This window comes from Caenorhabditis remanei, chromosome X, assembly GCF_010183535.1.
Source record: "Caenorhabditis remanei strain PX506 chromosome X, whole genome shotgun sequence".
Taxonomy (NCBI): Eukaryota; Metazoa; Nematoda; class Chromadorea; order Rhabditida; family Rhabditidae; genus Caenorhabditis; species Caenorhabditis remanei.
The window spans coordinates 5,255,983-5,278,437 of record NC_071333.1 but is presented as its reverse complement, the minus strand read 5'-3'; the positions used below and the strand labels follow the sequence as shown (position 1 = coordinate 5,278,437).

The 22,455-nt window shown below is 38.3% G+C and overlaps 2 protein-coding genes across 2 annotated transcripts; both read right to left on the bottom strand.

Moving 5' to 3' along the window:
• Positions 1–1,941: 1,941 nt before the first annotated feature.
• Positions 1,942–7,546, bottom strand: GCK72_022999 (uncharacterized protein; the record flags this gene model as incomplete). The annotated part of the gene is made up of 5 exons (XM_053735173.1): positions 1,942–2,142; positions 2,437–6,150; positions 6,566–6,680; positions 6,725–7,438; positions 7,482–7,546. The coding sequence occupies 5 exons, from the start codon at positions 7,544–7,546 to the stop codon at positions 1,942–1,944; spliced, it is 4,809 nt and encodes a 1,602-aa protein (XP_053578739.1).
• A 9,989-nt stretch (positions 7,547–17,535) lies between these two features.
• On the bottom strand, positions 17,536–18,540 carry GCK72_022998 (uncharacterized protein; the record flags this gene model as incomplete). Its single annotated transcript, XM_053735172.1, has 3 exons — positions 17,536–17,674; positions 17,719–18,432; positions 18,476–18,540. The coding sequence occupies 3 exons, from the start codon at positions 18,538–18,540 to the stop codon at positions 17,536–17,538; spliced, it is 918 nt and encodes a 305-aa protein (XP_053578738.1).
• Between the last annotated feature and the right edge of the window lie 3,915 nt (positions 18,541–22,455).

Here is a 22,455-nt window from a genome sequence, read left to right as displayed (position 1 = left end):
AAAAATACATAAAAAAATAGATTTTTGCAAGAACAACGATTATCAGCGGTAGGGCTTTGTTCAAGGAGGGAATGAAGAGCGCCAACATTGAAAAACGTCTTGACATTCCATCAGCATCAGTACGATGTTGGTGACCTTCAAAAAGGATGGAAGTCTCTAAGAAAGGAAAAAATTCCGGCCGACCAGCAACAGGCAACACTTGTAGGACTCGAGGAATAATCAAAAGAAAAATCTCCCGCAATTATGATACAGTGTTCCACATAATCTTAGCTTCACCTCATGAAAATACGAAAACTGAAATTTTGGAAATTTTCGGGAATGCATCCAAGAAGTAAAATATGACAATTTAGGTCACAAATGTGTATACAAATGTAAATTTGATAAGAAATTAACAAAAAATTTTTAGGTTGAATTTTATGAAAAATGGTAAATTTACCGGTAAAATTTTACCAAAAATTACCGGTTAATTACCGGTAAATGGAATAAAATTAATACTTTTGGATTTATTTCTACGTGTGAAAAAATCCAAATATTTTTACACGTCATCTGACCTTTCACGTGCCCTGTTTAATTTATCGCCGGAATTTGTCTTTGACATAGTTGGTCGGACTTGAGGTCGAAGTGCCTTTTGACGATAATTTGGACACTCCCACGATTGATTTTTAGAGCCATAGCGATCTTGTTTATGTTGATATAAGAGATTCTCTAAATGATCTCCTGAGTCAGTCCGCAGAGTTAACTTGAATAATAATGTTCTGATTCAACGAAAAATAAACAAAGCGTCATTTTTGACCCAAAACATTGTGGCCAGAACTTGGAATTTGCTCGTAAGGATCAGTAAACAGACTGGCAAAAAGAGAGTTATCTCTATGGTATCAAACTTTTTTTTGTATTTTTTTTTCAGAAATCAAACCAGGTTTCAGATTACGTCTGATTATGAGCAGCAGGATTATCGAATCTACCTTATTAGTCTTCCTTTCCAGCAATCCAAAAACCCAAACAGTTGAACGATCTACCATATGATCTCGATTATATTTCGCCCGAAACATCGCCGTTTCGTCGATTTCAAATGTGGAGCAAAAGAAGAAGGAGGACAATTATTACACTTCTCTAATCAAAAAACAATGCGACGTACAAAATAGATAAGTAAAGAAGAAAATGCAGAAAAAAAAACAAAAAAACCAAAAAAATTGGAAAAGCCGATGAAAAAAATGTATACTGGAGGGAGTGTAGTCATTTCTGACCATTTTGGGGTTTTCTTAGTATAAGTAAATAGAACTTGTCGGAAACCCCCGTTTATTCTCAAAACCCCCGTCTATTCTGAAAACCCCCGTCTATTCTTAAAACCCCCGTCTATTTTTAAAACCCCCGTCTATTCTTAAAACCCCCGTTAAATCATAAAGATCTAAAATTTCATATGAATACACATATTCCGGTCTCATTACGAGGACTTCTGTAACCCGAAAATTTGTTTCCAATTATAATTCCAATTTATTTTATCTATTTTATTGTTGCAATAGAAAACAGTAGAAAAGATACAATAGAGGTAACTTAGAAACCGTAACACGACCCCTACTCGTGTTATATTTAGACCCTTTAAACTCTGACTTAGACTAACACAACTATTCTATCTTACAAGTATTTATTAGAGTGTAGTGGATATAGTATATCGATAGAGAATATTAAGATTAAGATGAAGACAATAGAAATAGGAATAAATATAAGAATAAAATAAAGGAATAGAATAAGAAAAGGAATATAATAAATAAGAGAATATATAAGAGAAAAGGGTTTACTCACGTCCCCTCTTACTCCATCACACCACAACTGACCCGATGGTCCTTCCCTGCTTGCTCCTCGCCGGTAGGCGTGGCCTCGTTTAGGGGAACTGTGGAAGGAGACTTGGCACGGTGCTTCGCACCGTGTTACATCCCCCCTTCCCTAAGACGAGCGCCCTCGATCGTCCTTCTGCAGACTTGAATTCTTCTTCTTGATATATTTGACTTCCTCAGATGAGTTGGCATAATTCTTTTTGACTTGAAGTTGACATAAATGGATAGGGAGTTGACTTGATTGAGGCGGAAGTTGACTTGATGTGGTGTTGGGTGTTTGTGGCTTGTTATGGTGAGAGAGTTTTCGGTTCTGTGAGTAAAATCAATAAATTTTGAGTTGGGGAAAAGTTACGAAAACGTAGACTACCTCTGAAAAGGGCTGATTAATACTTAATTAAGTAAGGGGAGGGAGTAGATCAAAAGATACATACAAATAGGTATATTGAAAGAGAGGAGATAGATAAAAAGAATAAAAATAATATAAATTTAGAGAGCAAATACAATTTTTTTTTTAAATGAGAGAGAACAATTTAATCAATAAATAAACATAAGAAACTCATCCGAATCACATTCTTTTCGCTCTGAGGCGCTCCGATCTGCGTACTGCTTCGACATCATTCTGCTTGGCGCGGCTTCCCTTCATCGACATCGGCTTGTCCTTCTGCTTTGAATCAGCTTTCTTCCACGATAGGTTCTTCTTCTCTGGTGCTTCAATTACAGTTTTATTCATCGAGTCCATCGTTGGCGCATCAGTATAACTTTCCTTCATCGATTCCATCCTCTCCTTCGTTGGCGCATCACTAACATTTTTCTTCATCGAATCCTTCATCTCCTTCGTTGGCGCATCATTAACATTTTTCTTCCTCGAATCCTTCATCTCCTTCGTTGGCGCATCATTAACATTTTTCTTCCTCGAATCCTCCATCTCCTTCGTTGGCGCATCATTAACATTTTTCTTCCTCGAATCCTCGTCCATCGGCGCAGCTTCCATCTCATCCATATCACTCGTTGTAGTCGCATCATCCTCCATCGATTCGGCTAATCTGACATCGTTCTTGTTGGCAATTTTCTTCTTCTTTCCATCTTGATATGAAACATTGAACTGTGACACTTCGACAACATGAAATGGTCCATGTAATCTTGGTGCCAACTTGTTCTTTGGTTCATTTCTTCTCACGAAAATCTTATCTCCAATCTCGATCTTCCTCTCAGCAATCCGATGAGTCCTGTCGTATTGTTCCTCGGCTTTCTTTTGATGAATTTTCAGCTTCTCCTTGATTCCTTCATGAAGGTCCTTCAGATGTGCTCTCAGTTGACCTTGGAAATCTTCCACATCCAAGTAAGACGGTAGAGGAATCCCCAGATTCACATCTTCAGGGGTCGGCAGCTCATGTCCAAATAAAGCTTGATGAGGACTGCATTTGGTGATAGCATGTGGGGCAGAGTTGATAGCGAACATGACAAATGGCAACTTCTGGTCCCAGTCAGTTTGAGTAGAATTGACAAAGGATGAAAGAACTTCCTCAATTGTCCTATGAGCTCGCTCGACAGTTCCATTTGCAGATTTGTGGTATGGCGCCGTTAGATTGTGTTGAATCTTCATTGTTCTCAGCATCTCTTCAAACAAATCCGACTTGAAGTTAGTTCCATTATCCGTCAACAAAATTTTCGGGGCTCCAAACTTCAGAACAATCGTCTCCACAAAAATTTTCGCCATTGTAGCAGCATCTTGCTTTTCGATTGGAATCGCAAGGGTGTACTTGGTGAAATCATCTTTGATTGTAAAGACATACCGATTTCCATCTTTGGTAACTGGCCATGGTCCGCAAATATCAGCATGAACTCGTTCCCACGGTCTTCCAAGTAACTCCAAATGTCCCATCGGCTCCTTTGTTTCAGCATGCGGATTGATTTTTCTTCTCTGACAAGCTTCGCATTTCCTAACGAAATTCCTGATGTCTCTGGTGATGTTATTCCAGTAAAATCTTCTTCCGATAGATGCTTCTGTCTTTTCAGCTCCCAGATGTGCTCCCAAGTGAGCAGTTTGATGGTATCTCTTCATAATATCGCTAATGACATCTTTTTCTCTGGGAACCAAAATTACCATATCTCCTTTCTGGTTCTTGACATAAACGACTCCATTTTCCTTCCGGTAGCGTTCCAACGAATTCAGATCCATCTGCTCCAGCTTCTTCGAAATTTCAGCAATCCATGGCGTTTCTTCTTGAATCTTCTTAATAACACCTTGGTCAATAGACTCACTACTATCTTCCACATTGTGGACTTCTTCAGACTTCTTGCTCGGCTTTTCTCTGCATTCTTTGACTTCGTTACCAATATACCGAGATAATGCATCACACACGCTATTGAGCTTTCCCGGACGGTATATAATTGTGAGATCCATTTCTTGAAGAATTATTTGATATTTCGCCAGTCTTCCGATGAGATCTCTTCTATGCATAAGACTGGTTAAAGGGCGATGATCCACGATGGCGGTGACAGATGATCCAAGAATATAGGTCCGAAAAGCTTTGACAGCAAATGCAAGAGCAAGTGCTTCAGTTTCAATGGGTGGATACTTCCTTTCCGTTGTTGTCAGCTTCCGGCTATCATATGCAATTGGATGTAGTTCTCCGTCCTCTCCGGTTTGTAAAAGCAAAGCTCCTACAGCGATCGAACTTGCATCTGACTCGATAACAAAGGGAAAACCAGCTCTTGGTGCTTGTAGAACGGGAGTACAGCATAATGCAGCTTTCAATTGATCGAATGATTCTTGATGTTTTTCTTCCCAAACAAATTGTTGATCTTTTTTCGTAAGATCGTGCAGTGGTGCAGCCAATTCCGCGAATTGTCTGATAAATTTTCGAAAATAATTAGTCATACCGAGAAATGCTCTGACTCCAGTTGGTGTTTTTGGTACAGGAAACTCCTTGATTGATTTCACTTTGGCTGGATTCGGCTTGACTCCATTTCTTCCGACGAGCAATCCCAAAAATGTGACTTCTGGTTGAGCAAACTTGCATTTTTCGATCTTGACTTTGAAACCAATTTCAGCAATATTCTGTAGAACTTCTTCAATATCTTTCATATGTTGTTCCAGCGTATTCGAAACGATGAGTAAATCATCCAAATAGCAAAATAACTTGGCCTTCGTTTTCTTTTGTAATTGTCGAACAGCTGTCTGGAAAGTGTGGGGAGCACCACACAATCCCATCGGCATTCTCTTGTATTGATAAGTTCCAGTTGGGGTAGCAAATGCAGTGAGTGGTCGATCTTCTTTTCTCAGTGGTATTTGAAAAAATCCTTGGATGAGATCCAAATTTGTGAAAAATGTCCCATCACTAGCCAAATCCACAATATCGGAAATAAGTGGAATTTGATAGTTTTGTTTCACTGTCACAGCATTCAGCAGACGAAAATCAGTAGTAAATCTATACGTACCATCTTTCTTCCGCACTAAGACAATTGGACTGATGAATGTAGATGTTGATTCCTCTATAATGTCCAGCAATATCATCTCTTGAACTTGTTTTTCGACTTCATCTTGAGTGCCAAGTGCTACACGATATGTCCTTGATTTCGGAAAAGGCATGTCTTTTCTGATCACGATTGAGTGCTCGATTCCTCCTTTGAAAAGTCCAATATCACCATCTTCGTTGAAAAATGCATGACGACACTTCTTGAAAATCTTCTTCAGCAACTCTTTCATCTCAGCATTCAATTCCGATCCTGTCCAATCAATCTTGTCCATGAACTTAGTTCCATTTGTTTCCAAGATTCTTTCTTCCCAATTTGCTTCAGCTGGCTCATCCGGTAATCCTGGCTTTGACAAATTCTTCAACTGAACAATCGCTCCTTTTCCAATCACATCTCCAGCTTGTAATTGAATGGTTCTATTTGAATTGTTCTTCACTCGAATTGTGGTTTCACGACTGTCCAACGGATGAAACACAGTCTTCTCGAATAGCAGGTTTCCTTCTGGTTTCGATTTCAGCAATACGGCTTGATCAGCCTCGATATCAGCTCCATTAGCAATTTTTAGTAATTGTTCTTGTCCTGGTTTCAACATAACGTCGTCCGCATTAATCATCTCCATTACAACATTTGTTAACTCGAAAGGCTTACGTTGGGGTCCAACAAGGTCGATCATTACTGTCCCGATTTGTAGTTTCTGCATAGCTGGTCTCAACCATGTACGAATTCCTCGACGATCCAATGATTTCATGAAATCAATTCCGATCAATGCATTTCCTGGACAGCAATCATCTTCAGCAACCAAAAACTCATGTTCTATGATGACGTCGGCAATACACGACCCCTACTCGTGTTATATTTAGACCCTTTAAACTCTGACTTAGACTAACACAACTATTCTATCTTACAAGTATTTATTAGAGTGTAGTGGATATAGTATATCGATAGAGAATATTAAGATTAAGATGAAGACAATAGAAATAGGAATAAATATAAGAATAAAATAAAGGAATAGAATAAGAAAAGGAATATAATAAATAAGAGAATATATAAGAGAAAAGGGTTTACTCACGTCCCCTCTTACTCCATCACACCACAACTGACCCGCTGGTCCTTCCCTGCTTGCTCCTCGCCGGTAGGCGTGGCCTCGTTTAGGGGAACTGTGGAAGGAGACTTGGCACGGTGCTTCGCACCGTGTTACAAAACAAAGGATCAATAATTTCAAGGGAGGCAGATTATATTCCAGAGATTTCTGTCACTGGTTTCACAATTATATTACGCAGATATTTTTCTTCTGGATCCTCGATTGCGTACACTTGGATTCTAGATTCGTTGTTGATTGGGATGGAGAACTTAGACAATTCGGGAATAAATCTGAAAACTTAAAAATTGATTTGACTCTCTTATATTTAACATACCTTTCATCAATGCCATCCAGATCACTTTTGTATTCACCAAACACAAGTTCGAACTGATGTAGCATATCATTGATAAAACCCTTTGCACTTGTTGAAATCACAAATGTGGTGTCAACCTTCTTTCTAGTTTCAACGTGGTACTTAATCAATGAAACCATATCAATTTTGGAATTGAAGCATTCGAATACCACTGTCTTGTTGTTAAGTTTCTTGAGGTCTTCAACAGTGACTGTTTCATCAATAAAAAAGTCCAGAATAAGAGTTTCTGCTAACTGAACGATTTGGCTGTCAAAGTTTGAGGATTCAGGGATAGTAACAACAGTTTTAAGAGGAAAGCTACGAGGGTCTATTAATGGAATTGCTTCTTCGAAGCTTTCACAGTAGAGTGCTTTCAAAAAATTCACTCTCAATTTTAGATCGGCAGGCAAGAAAACTGGGAGCGAACTGTGAACCCAATCCATCTTGTGCACACGGATTGTTGATCTTCCAGGAATATAAAAGTTGATTATTTTCTTCATTTTTTCTTCCTGACTTTCCGTTCTCTGTCGGATGAATGTTTTCCCATTCATATAGAATTTCACTTCATCTTTATCACACGTAATTAATAATTTGTTGAAAGTGAGATCCCCTCCTCCAATATTAAGGATCTCCAGATAAAGTGTAATTAACTTATCTACTCGTCGAAGGCCTGGGGAACGAGCAATTATATGTGCACTGAAAACAACATGAGTGAACCACACTAATGAATTAGACTTACCGCTTCACTGCCTCCAAATGTTCCAAAACGCTTTGAAGGCTGGGATAGGTGAGACCGACAGGCATTCTACAATAAGGTTAAAATTAATAATGAGGTAAGACTCGAAGATGTCAAACAAAGAAATACACAAGACTAGGAAAAGTCTCTCACTAGAAAACTTCGAGTAAAAAAATGAGGAGGTAAGAAAGGTAGAAGTCGAGGAAATGTTGAAACGATAAAACGGAGGCTTGTTCAAACGGACATAATGGCAAAGGGAAAGGCGAATACCGGAACAAAGGTTAATTCAATGGGGAAAAGGTATATAACAAAACGACAAGAAAAATTAATAAATTTGAAACGGGTGATGGCGTAAGTTTGGAATTGGGAGGAGGATAAGAAACTATTATCATTGGCAACAATGGATTGAAAAAAAGAGGATCAGAGGTACTGTTAACTTTGACGGAAAAAGTACGGGTGGTGAGAGGGGGAATGTCAAATAAAGCAAGCTTGTTGAGAAGTGAATTATGAGGAACCTGGTCAGACGCCTTACGAAAATCAATGAAGACTAATCTGTCCAAAAAATGTAGACAGTTTTGTCCACGGGGATTTTCGTGAAAAAACGTTCACAACTTTTTACAAGAATGCGAGACCCAGATACTTCATGGAAAGCACCGAAATGCGCGATTTATCTTTCCATTTACCAAAAAAACAGACACAATGAGAGAAGAGGGCGAAGGACAATCTTCTGATAGGAATGAATGGAATAATGTGGTTGGATAGTGACTAGGAGAAGGGCGGGTCAGATACCATCTTCCACGTCACAATGTCTACAGATGAAGGGATAATAGAAGACTGTAGGGGTGTGGGTTGAGCAAATAACGGGACAGATGGGAATGGTAGACAAAGAGAGAGGGAGGTCAGATACCATCTGCCACTGAAGGTGGATCCCAGATAACTGTGGGAATTCGCGTTGTGTAGTATTTGCTCAACTCACAGCCCCTACAGCCTCTTATTATCCCTTCATTTGTAGACATTGTGACGTGACAGATGGTGTCTGACCTGCACCTCTACTAGTCTCTCTCCAACCTCATTATTCCCTTCATTCCAATTGTAGTTTTGAAGTAGTCTTAGGTGTCTGTGAGTGGGAGGAGATTCTCTGTGAGGAGACTTGTAGGTGGAACAACATCTGTCACTCTCTAGATAATCCTGCTGTGAGAAACCGATTTGAGTAAATAAATGTCCGATTAGGATCTGTAGAATTATTTATATGTCTGTTCTGTTGATAATGTGAGTATAAATGCAACAAATGTCAGAGTTTACAATAATTGGAGTTGAGCGAATAACGGGACAGATGAAACTAAAAGTTTCGTTTCCCACGTCCCTGACTGTGAGTCATAAATTCAACAATTGCACTCCGAAATTTCGCTATATTCAAACAAAAATTGGGTTTAAAATAGCCAATTTGAAAGGCCAAGTTATGTCTGGAACACTCCTTACAAGGGAACCTTTTTCATATCAGGGTTGAGAATTGGCTGAAACTTGGTACATATATACGTTCGACCCTGCTCTATCACATGCCGTTCTCAAAAGCTGCGCAATACGGCTCGTTGGCGAGAAAATTGGGTCTGAAAATATCTGAAAATCGCCGTGTCAAATTAAACGCGTGACCCCCCTTTCTTGAATCGCCTTTTCTCAATTAAAAATATGAACATCAGTGGTCCAGTGGTAGTGAGGGGGATTCGGGGTAGGAAAGGTGTGGGTTCGATTCTGGCCACGCCGAATCTTTTTTTGCTTTTTTTATTATGAATTTTTAAAGTGCAATTATTGGGTCTACATCGCGTTTTTTGAGATTTGAAGAGTGTAATACTAATTTTTATGAGTATAGAAAGAAATTGGAACCACAAAAACGAAACAAATTTTTTCGAAGATTTTCACACTTTTTGATCATCAAGTGATGGTCATTAATTTGAAAACTTTGGAGAAACAACTTTTCCAAAAGAGTTCAGTATCTTTTCGACATGAAAAAATTATGAATGACGTGAAGCTTTTTGAAGAAATTTTCTTTTGACACTCTTTTCTCGAAATGTGCTTTTCCAAAACAACATTGCTCTCGAATAATTAATGACCATCACTTGATGATCAAAAAGTGTGAAAATCTTCGAAAAAATTTGTTTCGTTTTTGTGGTTCCAATTTCTTTCTATACTCATAAAAATTAGTATTACACTCTTCAAATCTCAAAAAACGCGATGTAGACCCAATAATTGCACTTTAAAAATTCATAATAAAAAAAGCAAAAAAAGATTCGGCGTGGCCAGAATCGAACCCACACCTTTCCTACCCCGAATCCCCCCCACTACCACTGGACCACTGATGTTCATATTTTTAATTGAGAAAAGGCGATTGAAGAAAGGGGCGTCACGCGTTTAATTTGACACGGCGATTTTCAGAAATTTTCAGACCCAATTTTCTCGCCAACGAGCCGTATTGCGCAGCTTTTGAGAACGGCATGTGATAGAGCAGGGTCGAAAGTATATATGTACCAAGTTTCAGCCAATTCTCAACCCTGATATGAAAAAGGTTCCCTTGTTAGTGAGTTTAGGGGCGTGGCAAGGAGAGCAAACTCCTTTGAGGGCGGGCCATCTGCTTCACATAGAATGTACTGGAATGGAATGTATATTCAACAGATCCGTCTGTGTATTTGTTGGTCGCCGATCATAACTCCGTCCGTAGTGGACCGATTTTTATGAAACCTAATAAGTAGATAAATTGGAAATTAGGCTTACAAGGGAATGACCCTGAATGTGACCCGAGTTTCTCAACAAGGTTCTCACCAAAATAGGTCTTATTGAGACTAGAATAACACTATATGTTTTATGTGCAACAAACTCGTTTCAGCGAATGGCAAACATTTTTCATTTTTTTCGAAATTTTTTGGTCGAGTCATTTTGAGACATCGTAACTTTGTTCATATTAAAGGATTTCATAAAATTTGAAGTGCTATGAAAAGGTGAAGATGTGGGCTACAAAAAAGCTAAAAGGACCTTTTCACCAAAACTGAAACCTGGAAAGATACAAATCAAAACGTGAAAATTGTCGGTACTCATGAAATCAGAAAGTAGCCATTTTCGAAAAAAAACGTCTCGGGGGACCATGACTATTTGATTCCCCGTGTTGAGTGAGGTACAAATTTTAAAAAAAATCTAAAAAATGAAGGAAAGCTCATTCATCCTAGTTTTAAAACACATAAACATAAAGACGCTGCAAACTTTGATAATATAACATTTGAAACGAAATAACGTTTTTCCTTCAGTACATGAAAATCGTTAAAAAAAATCTAACCGTTGAAATCGATTGAAACTAGTGTTATAAAGTAGCGTACACTTTAATTTGTCGAAAACACTCATAAAACCCCGGGGCACTCAAAAAGCAGAAAAAATATTGAAATTAAAATTTGAAACCAAAAATTTGAAAAAATTGAAAAATACATTTTTCCAGCAAAATATCTATAAAAGTAAATTATGTTATACCCATCGTTATATTGGTCATTTGAAAGTCCGAAGAGTAAGACATATTCCTACTGTCCTTTTTATTTTATCTTCTAATCCATCTGCGCACTGGTTTTGAATAACACACATAAACAGATAATATCCATAGAAAAGGGAAATAATGTGTGACCTGTCGGTATTCAAAAAAACTGATTCGTGGTACAGTAGAACTGTTGTAAATCTCTTTGGTGATAACGCAAGTGATGGTAATCTGAAAATGGATAAAAGGATAGGAATCTGACGACTTGAGGATTCTGAATTCGATTTTCAAGTTGTGTTGATTCTAAGACAGACTGAGTTGAGTAACAAGACGTTTTGTCATGTGAAGATTTGGAAATCAGATCCAGAATCGCCACGTCAGCAGGTTTGAAATAGCAATAGCACTCACCAATACTAGAAAAACTGTAGCATATGCATTGAAAAGAATATTGAATCGTTTTTGATTCATAACCAGCTTCTTAAAGTACCATCGGATAAATATAACAGCCATGAATATCAAATCTGCCACTATGAAAACAGAATCAACTAACAAGAGCTCAATCTCGTAGTCATAGACTTCGAGAACAAAAACCTCTGAAATTCTCATGAAACAATTCAATTTTAGACATTTTAGACACATACATCTTGTCTAGTTTTATTAGTTTCATTTGTTTGCTGAAATAGAAAGAATTGGAAAACTAATTGTTATTTCGCAAGACCAATAGGGTGAATCATTTTTGGCAGTATAATAGAAATTTCATGATTTCGTCCAAAATTTGCAAAATTTTGGTATTTTAGATGCCAGAACGTCTCCGGAAGGTCCAAATTATTTATTTTTTTATTATTTGCACATTTTTGAGCCAAAACTCAGTAATTATAAAACTCCAAGGAGTAAATGGGTTCTACATAGTTTGAAAACGTGTCAGAATACTGAAATTGGATAATTTTGACTATTTTAGTGTGTTTTCACTGAAAAATAGCACACTTATCTCATTTTTACCATACAACTATCAATTTTCTAGCATACAACTATCAATTTTCATTTTTTCGGCTCGAATTTTTTTCTTCTATATAAGAACCCCCCAATTTGAAAATTTTCACTTTTCGAGGTAAATATCGAAAAAATCACTAACATGGAATGTATTTTGACTGCTACCCCTAAAGTACCGATTTTTTTTGCTCATTCGATGAGTTTCCTCGAGAGAAAATGCCCCATAAAGGGTTTTCCTGTGACGTGACCTTGTTTTTGAAAAATTGAGATTTTTCGAAAACTTTTTTTTCATTAATTTTTTTCATTATTTTCCCGGTTAGCGCAGAAAATGAGCTTTACACATAATTGTAGCAAATTTTATGTAGTTTTCGACAAAAATTTGAAACTTTAAAATTTGAAAATAAAATTTGAAAACAACTTTTTGGTCCTGAAAAAAGTGAAAAAACCCGGGCCGGGCCGGGCCGGGCCTTGTCAGCGAAAATCAAAATCTCTGTATCGACTTTAATGAAATGACTATCAACAAATTATTGATTATATTTGATAAGGATGTGGTGAAATACGAGATGAATTGGAAAACATTCAGCCGACAGAAATTAAAAACTCAAGGGGATAAAATGAAGAAATTGGTGAACTTTTACATTTGTGGAAGATCAAAAATCCGTGTGAACAAGTTGGACTGGGTTCAAAGTTTGTTTCCAGACTTCTTGGATGTGGATGTGAAATTGAGAGTGAACACTTTGTATGCATTTTTTCGAGATGACTTTGAAACCTCACGTTCTTTCCTAGATTCTCATAGTTTTCCTCTGAAATCTGTGATTACTATCCCCAAGACCTCGAACTTTGACAGCCAAATTGTTGAGTCCGCGGAAACTCTTATTCTGTATCTTTTTACTGATCGAATACTCACAGTTGAAGATCTTAAGAAGCTAAACAACAAGACTGTGGTACTTAAATACTGTAGCTCCTCCAGAGTTGATTTGGTTCCATTGATTAAATATCACGTCGAAACTAAGAAAGTCGTCGAGATCACTTATATGATTGCAACACATATCAAAGTGATCAATGAGATGTTACGAGAGTTTGAACTTGCGTTTAGTCATACTTGTCATTTCATGGGCCGGCCCGGGTGGAAAATTTTAAAAAATTGAAAAAAAACTTTGGAAATCGGCCCGGCCCGTGACAAGTATGATAATTATTGATAAGCATTTCATCATTTGCATTATACTGATTCTCCAAACAAAGTGTAATCAGTTTATCTATTTTTTGGAGTAATGGAGAGCGACCAATAATATGTGCACTGAAAACAACATAATAGTGAATGAATTACACGAATCAACTAGACTTACCGCTTAACTGCCTCCAAGTTTTCCAGAATACATCGAAGGGCAGGATAAGAGAGAGGGAGAGGCATTCTCCAACAGGAATGAAGGGAATAGTGAGGTTGGAGAGTGAATAGGAGAGGGACAGGTCAGATACCATCTTCCACGTCACAACGTCTACTGATGAAAGGAAAATAAGATACTGAAGGGGGTGTTAAATGCATACTTGCAAACCGGGCCGAAACGGGCCGACACGGGCCGGGGCGTAACTCGCGTCAAATGCAATGTTATGAGCTGAAAAATATACCAAAATGTAGATCTCGGTGAGTTCTATCTCCGTGGCCTACTACGGGCCGGATGGCTATTCGTTAATGTGCCGCGGGCCGGGCTAGAATGGCTTTTTTGGTCAATTTCGCGTTTTTTGGCACTTTTTCCCGGCCCGCGTCACATTAACGAATAGCCATCCGGCCCGTAGTAGGTCACAGATATAGAACTCGCCGAGATCTACATTTTGGTATATTTTTCAGCTCATAATATTGAGTTTGACGCGAGTTACGCGCCGGCCCGTTTCGGCCCGTTTCGACCCGGTTTGCAAGTATGGTTAAATGTGCAAATAACGATATAGATGGAAGTCTGATGTCGTCGAAGGTATCTGTGAGCGAGAGAAAGAGATTTGCTGTGTGGTTTCTCTGTGAGGAGATTTGAAGGGCGAACACAGTCTGTTACTAAACAGTGCCTTTAGATAATCCTAATGTGGGAAAACGGTTTGAGCAAATAAATTTCCGGTGAAACCTGTATAATTATTTAGATGTCTCTTCTATTGAACATAAATCCAACAAGTGCCCGAATTCACAGTATTTGGATTCGAGTAATCTGAAAATTTCGGCTCTTTATGATTTAACGGGGGTTTTAAGAATAGACGGGGGTTTTAAAAATAGACGGGGGTTTTAAGAATAGACGGGGGTTTTCAGAATAGACGGGGGTTTTAAGAATAGACGGGGGTTTTCAGAATAGACGGGGGTTTTAAAAATAGACGGGGGTTTTAAGAATAGACGGGGGTTTTCAGAATAGACGGGGGTTTTGAGAATAAACGGGGGTTTCCGACAAGTTCTATTTACTTATACTAAGAAAACCCCAAAATGGTCAGAAATGACTACACTCCCTCCAGTATACATTTTTTTCATCGGCTTTTCCAATTTTTTTGGTTTTTTTGTTTTTTTTTTCTGCATTTTCTTCTTTACTTATCTATTTTGTACGTCGCATTGTTTTTTGATTAGAGAAGTGTAATAAGTGTCCTCCTTCTTCTTTTGCTCCACATTTGAAATCGACGAAACGGCGATGTTTCGGGCGAAATATAATCGAGATCATATGGTAGATCGTTCAACTGTTTGGGTTTTTGGATTGCTGGAAAGGAAGACTAATAAGGTAGATTCGATAATCCTGCTGCCCATAATCAGACGTAATCTGAAACCTGGTTTGATTTCTGAAAAAAAAATACATAAAAAAATAGATTTTTGCAAGAACAACGATTATCAGCGGTAGGGCTTTGTTCAAGGAGGGAATGAAGAGCGCCAACATTGAAAAACGTCTTGACATTCCATCAGCATCAGTACGATGTTGGTGACCTTCAAAAAGGATGGAAGTCTCTAAGAAAGGAAAAAATTCCGGCCGACCAGCAACAGGCAACACTTGTAGGACTTGAGGAATAATCAAAAGAAAAATCTCCCGCAATTATGATACAGTGTTCCACATAATCTTAGCCTCACCTCATGAAAATTCGAAAACTGAAATTTTGGAAATTTTCGGGAATGCATCCAAGAAGTAAAATATGACAATTTAGGTCACAAATGTGTATACAAATGTAAATTTGATAAGAAATTAACAAAAAATTTTTAGGTTGAATTTTATGAAAAATGGTAAATTTACCGGTAAAATTTTACCAAAAATTACCGGTTAATTACCGGTAAATGGAATGAAATTAATACTTTTGGATTTATTTCTACGTGTGAAAAAATCCAAATATTTTTACACGTCATCTGACCTTTCACGTGCCCTGTTTAATTTATCGCCGGAATTTGTCTTTGACATAGTTGGTCGGACTTGAGGTCGAAGTGCCTTTTGACGATAATTTGGACACTCCCACGATTGATTTTTAGAGCCATAGCGATCTTGTTTATGTTGATATAAGAGATTCTCTAAATGATCTCCTGAGTCAGTCCGCAGAGTTAACTTGAATAATAATGTTCTGATGCAACGAAAAATAAACAAAGCGTCATTTTTGACCCAAAAACATTGTGGCCAGAACTTGGAATTTGCTCGTAAGGATCAGTAAACAGATTGGCAAAAAGAGAGTTATCTCTATGGTATCAAACTTCAAAATGAAAAGAGAGCTAACAGTGTCACAAACTTTTCTAGCTGTCAATTCTATCACAATAAAATGTTTTCATCAGATAAAGCAATTTGAAATTGTTTAGACTTGTTTTCATTTTGAAGTTTGATACCATAGAGATAACTCTCTTTTTGCCAATCTGTTTACTGATCCTTACGAGCAAATTCCAAGTTCTGGCCACAATGTTTTGGGTCAAAAATGACGCTTTGTTTAATTCAAACCGTGACAGAGAGTGGTTCATTATTCTCAGAGTGAAAGTGCTGATTGACAATGTGGACACTTTGCAGTACCATAAACAGTTTCATTTTCGGGGTTTTGGTCAATAAATGTTGAACTTCGGCTTTGATAGAGAGAAATCTGACGTTTGGATAGTCCATGTGCAAGTTTGGCCCTACTGGGACACTTTTTGTAACTTTTGAGGGACTATCCTTTACCCATTTTATGAAAAACAACATTTCTTCTCTTAAAAACATGCAGAAAAAACCAGAAGTCAAAAAATTATTCAAAAATGTTGAAATAAGAGTGGTGAGCCTAAGATTATGTGGAACAGAAAAAACACATTTTTCATAGGACAAATTCCGGCGATAAATTAAACAGGGCACGTGAAAGGTCAGATGACGTGTAAAAATATTTGGATTTTTTCACACGTAGAAATAAATCCAAAAGTATTAATTTCATTCCATTTACCGGTAATTAACCGGTAATTTTTGGTAAAATTTTACCGGTAAATTTACCATTTTTCATAAAATTCAACCTAAAAATTTTTTGTTAATTTCTTATCAAATTTACATTTGTATACACATTTGTGACCTAAATTGTCATATTTTACTTCTTGGATGCATTCCCGAAAATTTCCAAAATTTCAGTTTTCGAATTTTCATGAGGTGAGGCTAAGATTATGTGGAACACTGTATCATAATTGCGGGAGATTTTTCTTTTGATTATTCCTCAAGTCCTACAAGTGTTGCCTGTTGCTGGTCGGCCGGAATTTTTTCCTTTCTTAGAGACTTCCATCCTTTTTGAAGGTCACCAACATCGTACTGATGCTGATGGAATGTCAAGACGTTTTTCAATGTTGGCGCTCTTCATTCCCTCCTTGAACAAAGCCCTACCGCTGATAATCGTTGTTCTTGCAAAAATCTATTTTTTTATGTATTTTTTCTCCAGAAATCAAACCAGGTTTCAGATTACGTCTGATTATGGGCAGCAGGATTATCGAATCTACCTTATTAGTCTTCCTTTCCAGCAATCCAAAAACCCAAACAGTTGAACGATCTACCATATGATCTCGATTATATTTCGCCCGAAACATCGCCGTTTCGTCGATTTCAAATGTGGAGCAAAAGAAGAAGGAGGACAATTATTACACTTCTCTAATCAAAAAACAATGCGACGTACAAAATAGATAAGTAAAGAAGAAAATGCAGAAAAAAAAACAAAAAAACCAAAAAAATTGGAAAAGCCGATGAAAAAAATGTATACTGGAGGGAGTGTAGTCATTTCTGACCATTTTGGGGTTTTCTTAGTATAAGTAAATAGAACTTGTCGGAAACCCCCGTTTATTCTCAAAACCCCCGTCTATTCTGAAAACCCCCGTCTATTCTCAAAACCCCCGTCTATTTTTAAAACCCCCGTCTATTTTTAAAACCCCCGTTAAATCATAAAGATCTAAAATTTCATATGAATACACATATTCCGGTCTCATTACGAGGACTTCTGTAACCCGAAAATTTGTTTCCAATTATAATTCCAATTTATTTTATCTATTTTATTGTTGCAATAGAAAACAGTAGAAAAGATACAATAGAGGTAACTTAGAAACAAAGGATCAATAATTTCAAGGGAGGCAGATTATATTCCAGAGATTTCTGTCACTGGTTTCACAATTATATTACGCAGATATTTTTCTTCTGGATCCTCGATTGCGTACACTTGGATTCTAGATTCGTTGTTGATTGGGATGGAGAACTTAGACAATTCGGGAATAAATCTGAAAACTTAAAAATTGATTTGACTCTCTTATATTTAACATACCTTTCATCAATGCCATCCAGATCACTTTTGTATTCACCAAACACAAGTTCGAACTGATGTAGCATATCATTGATAAAACCCTTTGCACTTGTTGAAATCACAAATGTGGTGTCAACCTTCTTTCTAGTTTCAACGTGGTACTTAATCAATGAAACCATATCAATTTTGGAATTGAAGCATTCGAATACCACTGTCTTGTTGTTAAGTTTCTTGAGGTCTTCAACAGTGACTGTTTCATCAATAAAAAAGTCCAGAATAAGAGTTTCTGCTAACTGAACGATTTGGCTGTCAAAGTTTGAGGATTCAGGGATAGTAACAACAGTTTTAAGAGGAAAGCTACGAGGGTCTATTAATGGAATTGCTTCTTCAAAGCTTTCACAGTAGAGTGCTTTCAAAAAATTCACTCTCAATTTTAGATCGGCAGGCAAGAAAACTGGGAGCGAACTGTGAACCCAATCCATCTTGTGCACACGGATTGTTGATCTTCCAGGAATATAAAAGTTGATTATTTTCTTCATTTTTTCTTCCTGACTTTCCGTTCTCTGTCGGATGAATGTTTTCCCATTCATATAGAATTTCACTTCATCTTTATCACACGTAATTAATAATTTGTTGAAAGTGAGATCCCCTCCTCCAATATTAAGGATCTCCAGATAAAGTGTAATTAACTTATCTACTCGTCGAAGGCCTGGGTAACGAGCAATTATATGTGCACTGAAAACAACATGAGTGAACCACACTAATGAATTAGACTTACCGCTTCACTGCCTCCAAATGTTCCAAAACGCTTTGAAGGCTGGGATAGGTGAGACCGACAGGCATTCTACAATAAGGTTGAAATTAATAATGAGGTAAGACTCGAAGATGTCAAACAAAGAAATACACAAGACTAGGAAAAGTCTCTCACTAGAAAACTTCGAGTAAAAAAATGAGGAGGTAAGAAAGGTAGAAGTCGAGGAAATGTTGAAACGATAAAACGGAGGCTTGTTCAAACGGACATAATGGCAAAGGGAAAGGCGAATACCGGAACAAAGGTTAATTCAATGGGGAAAAGGTATATAACAAAACGACAAGAAAAATTAATAAATTTGAAACGGGTGATGGCGTAAGTTTGGAATTGGGAGGAGGATAAGAAACTATTATCATTGGCAACAATGGATTGAAAAAAAGAGGATCAGAGGTACTGTTAACTTTGACGGAAAAAGTACGGGTGGTGAGAGGGGGAATGTCAAATAAAGCAAGCTTGTTGAGAAGTGAATTATGAGGAACCTGGTCAGACGCCTTACGAAAATCAATGAAGACTAATCTGTCCAAAAAATGTAGACAGTTTTGTCCACGGGGATTTTCGTGAAAAAACGTTCACAACTTTTTACAAGAATGCGAGACCCAGATACTTCATGGAAAGCACCGAAATGCGCGATTTATCTTTCCATTTACCAAAAAAACAGACACAATGAGAGAAGAGGGCGAAGGACAATCTTCTGATAGGAATGAATGGAATAATGTGGTTGGATAGTGACTAGGAGAAGGGCGGGTCAGATACCATCTTCCACGTCACAATGTCTACAGATGAAGGGATAATAGAAGACTGTAGGGGTGTGGGTTGAGCAAATAACGGGACAGATGGGAATGGTAGACAAAGAGAGAGGGAGGTCAGATACCATCTGCCACTGAAGGTGGATCCCAGATAACTGTGGGAATTCGCGTTGTGTAGTATTTGCTCAACTCACAGCCCCTACAGCCTCTTATTATCCCTTCATTTGTAGACATTGTGACGTGACAGATGGTGTCTGACCTGCACCTCTACTAGTCTCTCTCCAACCTCATTATTCCCTTCATTCCAATTGTAGTTTTGAAGTAGTCTTAGGTGTCTGTGAGTGGGAGGAGATTCTCTGTGAGGAGACTTGTAGGTGGAACAACATCTGTCACTCTCTAGATAATCCTGCTGTGAGAAACCGATTTGAGTAAATAAATGTCCGATTAGGATCTGTAGAATTATTTATATGTCTGTTCTGTTGATAATGTGAGTATAAATGCAACAAATGTCAGAGTTTACAATAATTGGAGTTGAGCGAATAACGGGACAGATGAAACTAAAAGTTTCGTTTCCCACGTCCCTGACTGTGAGTCATAAATTCAACAATTGCACTCCGAAATTTCGCTATATTCAAACAAAAATTGGGTTTAAAATAGCCAATTTGAAAGGCCAAGTTATGTCTGGAACACTCCTTAGTGAGTTTAGGGGCGTGGCAAGGAGAGCAAACTCCTTTGAGGGCGGGCCATCTGCTTCACATAGAATGTACTGGAATGGAATGTATATTCAACAGATCCGTCTGTGTATTTGTTGGTCGCCGATCATAACTCCGTCCGTAGTGGACCGATTTTTATGAAACCTAATAAGTAGATAAATTGGAAATTAGGCTTACAAGGGAATGACCCTGAATGTGACCCGAGTTTCTCAACAAGGTTCTCACCAAAATAGGTCTTATTGAGACTAGAATAACACTATATGTTTTATGTGCAACAAACTCGTTTCAGCGAATGGCAAACATTTTTTATTTTTTTCGAAATTTTTTGGTCGAGTCATTTTGAGACATCGTAACTTTGTTCATATTAAAGGATTTCATAAAATTTGAAGTGCTATGAAAAGGTGAAGATGTGGGCTACAAAAAAGCTAAAAGGACCTTTTCACCAAAACTGAAACCTGGAAAGATACAAATCAAAACGTGAAAATTGTCGGTACTCATGAAATCAGAAAGTAGCCATTTTCGAAAAAAAACGTCTCGGGGGACCATGACTATTTGATTCCCCGTGTTGAGTGAGGTTGTCACTCCCGGAATCCGGAGAGCGCTTTGTAGACCTTTGAGTGCTTTGCTAGTTAGACAACAGTAACAAGTGATTCAATTGACATCTTTATTGATGGCTAGTCAACGGTCAAGGGTTACAATTGTATTTGAGCAGTGTTCCGTAGAACCCCGCTCGCGGCGGCAACAAAAGGAAGAAGTGAGGGTTAAAGGTGAGAAAGGGCGAGAGGGGATGACGATGAGAGACGCAGAGAGCGCAGAGAGCGCGCGGCGAGACCCGCTCAGATTACTGTCACATCCGTTTCCTGTGTGTCGCTGCGTCGAGAGAGTGTTTCGGCGATGGAGACGCAGAGACAACATTGGCGGTAGTTTGAATTGGAGTTGTTGTTGTTCCGTAATGAGCTTGTTTGGGTGAATTGGTGACCGTGTCCCTATGAGTCGTGTCACTAGCGTAATATGATGGAGCTAGGGACGCGACACTGGGGGGTAGAATGAACTACTTTTCCAGATTGACATGATGGGAAAGATAGTTGTACACCATTCCAGACGTCGATCCTCTGCGGTGACATCTCATCCTCCTTTGAAATTGTTCTTGTAAGATGTGGATGGCAACCATTTTCATGATTGCGCTTCTCCTGGGCAGAACCTCCTTCACAGATGGATAGTTCTTCCCTTCCTGACTTCTCACTGTCAGATACTCCTGACTTCTCACTGTCAGGTTTTTAACTTGAGAACCAAGTTCTTCAGGCTTTTGGTTTCGATCGATGAGATTTCGATCTGAACCTTTTGAGAGGAAGGGCCTGGTCCTTTTCCTGCTGTCGATCCGGGTTGCTGAATCGTTGTTGACAGCCTTTGCTTGTGCATATCAACACATGCTTCGGTAGTTGACTACGATCAGCTTGTCCTCCTGGTCGTTGACAGACTTTCAGCTTGTCCTCCTAGTCGTTGTACTGACGTATGGGTATGTTTAGCACCTCTGGACTTTGAACAAATGTCGAATGTCCTGACGGTGTCCGGTGTTACTGACTGATCTGCTGAGCTGGTCCTTCGATTGCTCTTGAACCTTCTGGCAGATTTCTCCTTGTCATTCGTACCTCAACTTTCGCTGAGTTCCGACTGCTTGTCCTTCTTGCATGAAGACGTTTGACTCCTTTGGTCCATGACTGTCGTCTTGAACCCTTGCGCTGGTTCTTGAGTGAAATAAATGATGAAGATAATTGAACAATTGACATAAATTATAAGAAATTTAGACATTTGTTTGTCAGAGCTTATCAATTACAATCTTTCGACTGCAACTGATACCTTACTGAAGCAAAGCTTACAGTTGGACATAAGAATCTAGGCACCTGTGCTTCTAACTGGATGGAATTGTTAGGATGACTTGCACAGATGCTTCGACTCCGTATCTCTTTTAGGTCCCGAGACTGAACTAATCTGCTAATGCAAACTAGAATTCAGTTGGACTTTCGTCTCTTTTCGGTGCTCTGAATCTTTTTACCTTTCAATATCTTACGCAAACAAGAATTTAAATCCTTTATCGTCGTTGTCAGACTTTCCGGCTGAATCCTACAGCCTGACGTTGACGATTTCGAATCCGCTTGTGATGGCATCATGAAGTAGTTGTCAGAGTTGGCTGGTGTCCAAGTTGATGGTGATTTACTCAACTTCAGTTGAGCTTGTCTCCTTGACTCCAGACTTCGGTGTCTTCTCCGACATGAGCTTTTCCTCGAATTCAGGAATTTTTGGGAATTCGCTCCTGTTTCGTCTTTGTCTGACATCTTCCGATTTCAGACTTCTGGCTTGATGTTGACATGATGACTTCCATTGCGAAGGTCCTTGGATTTTCGCAGTTGAAGACTTGTACGAGAACCTTCCGATGACTCTCGCTGAGTGTTGACTTTGGTCAATACTATTGCGACCGTATTACAAAAAT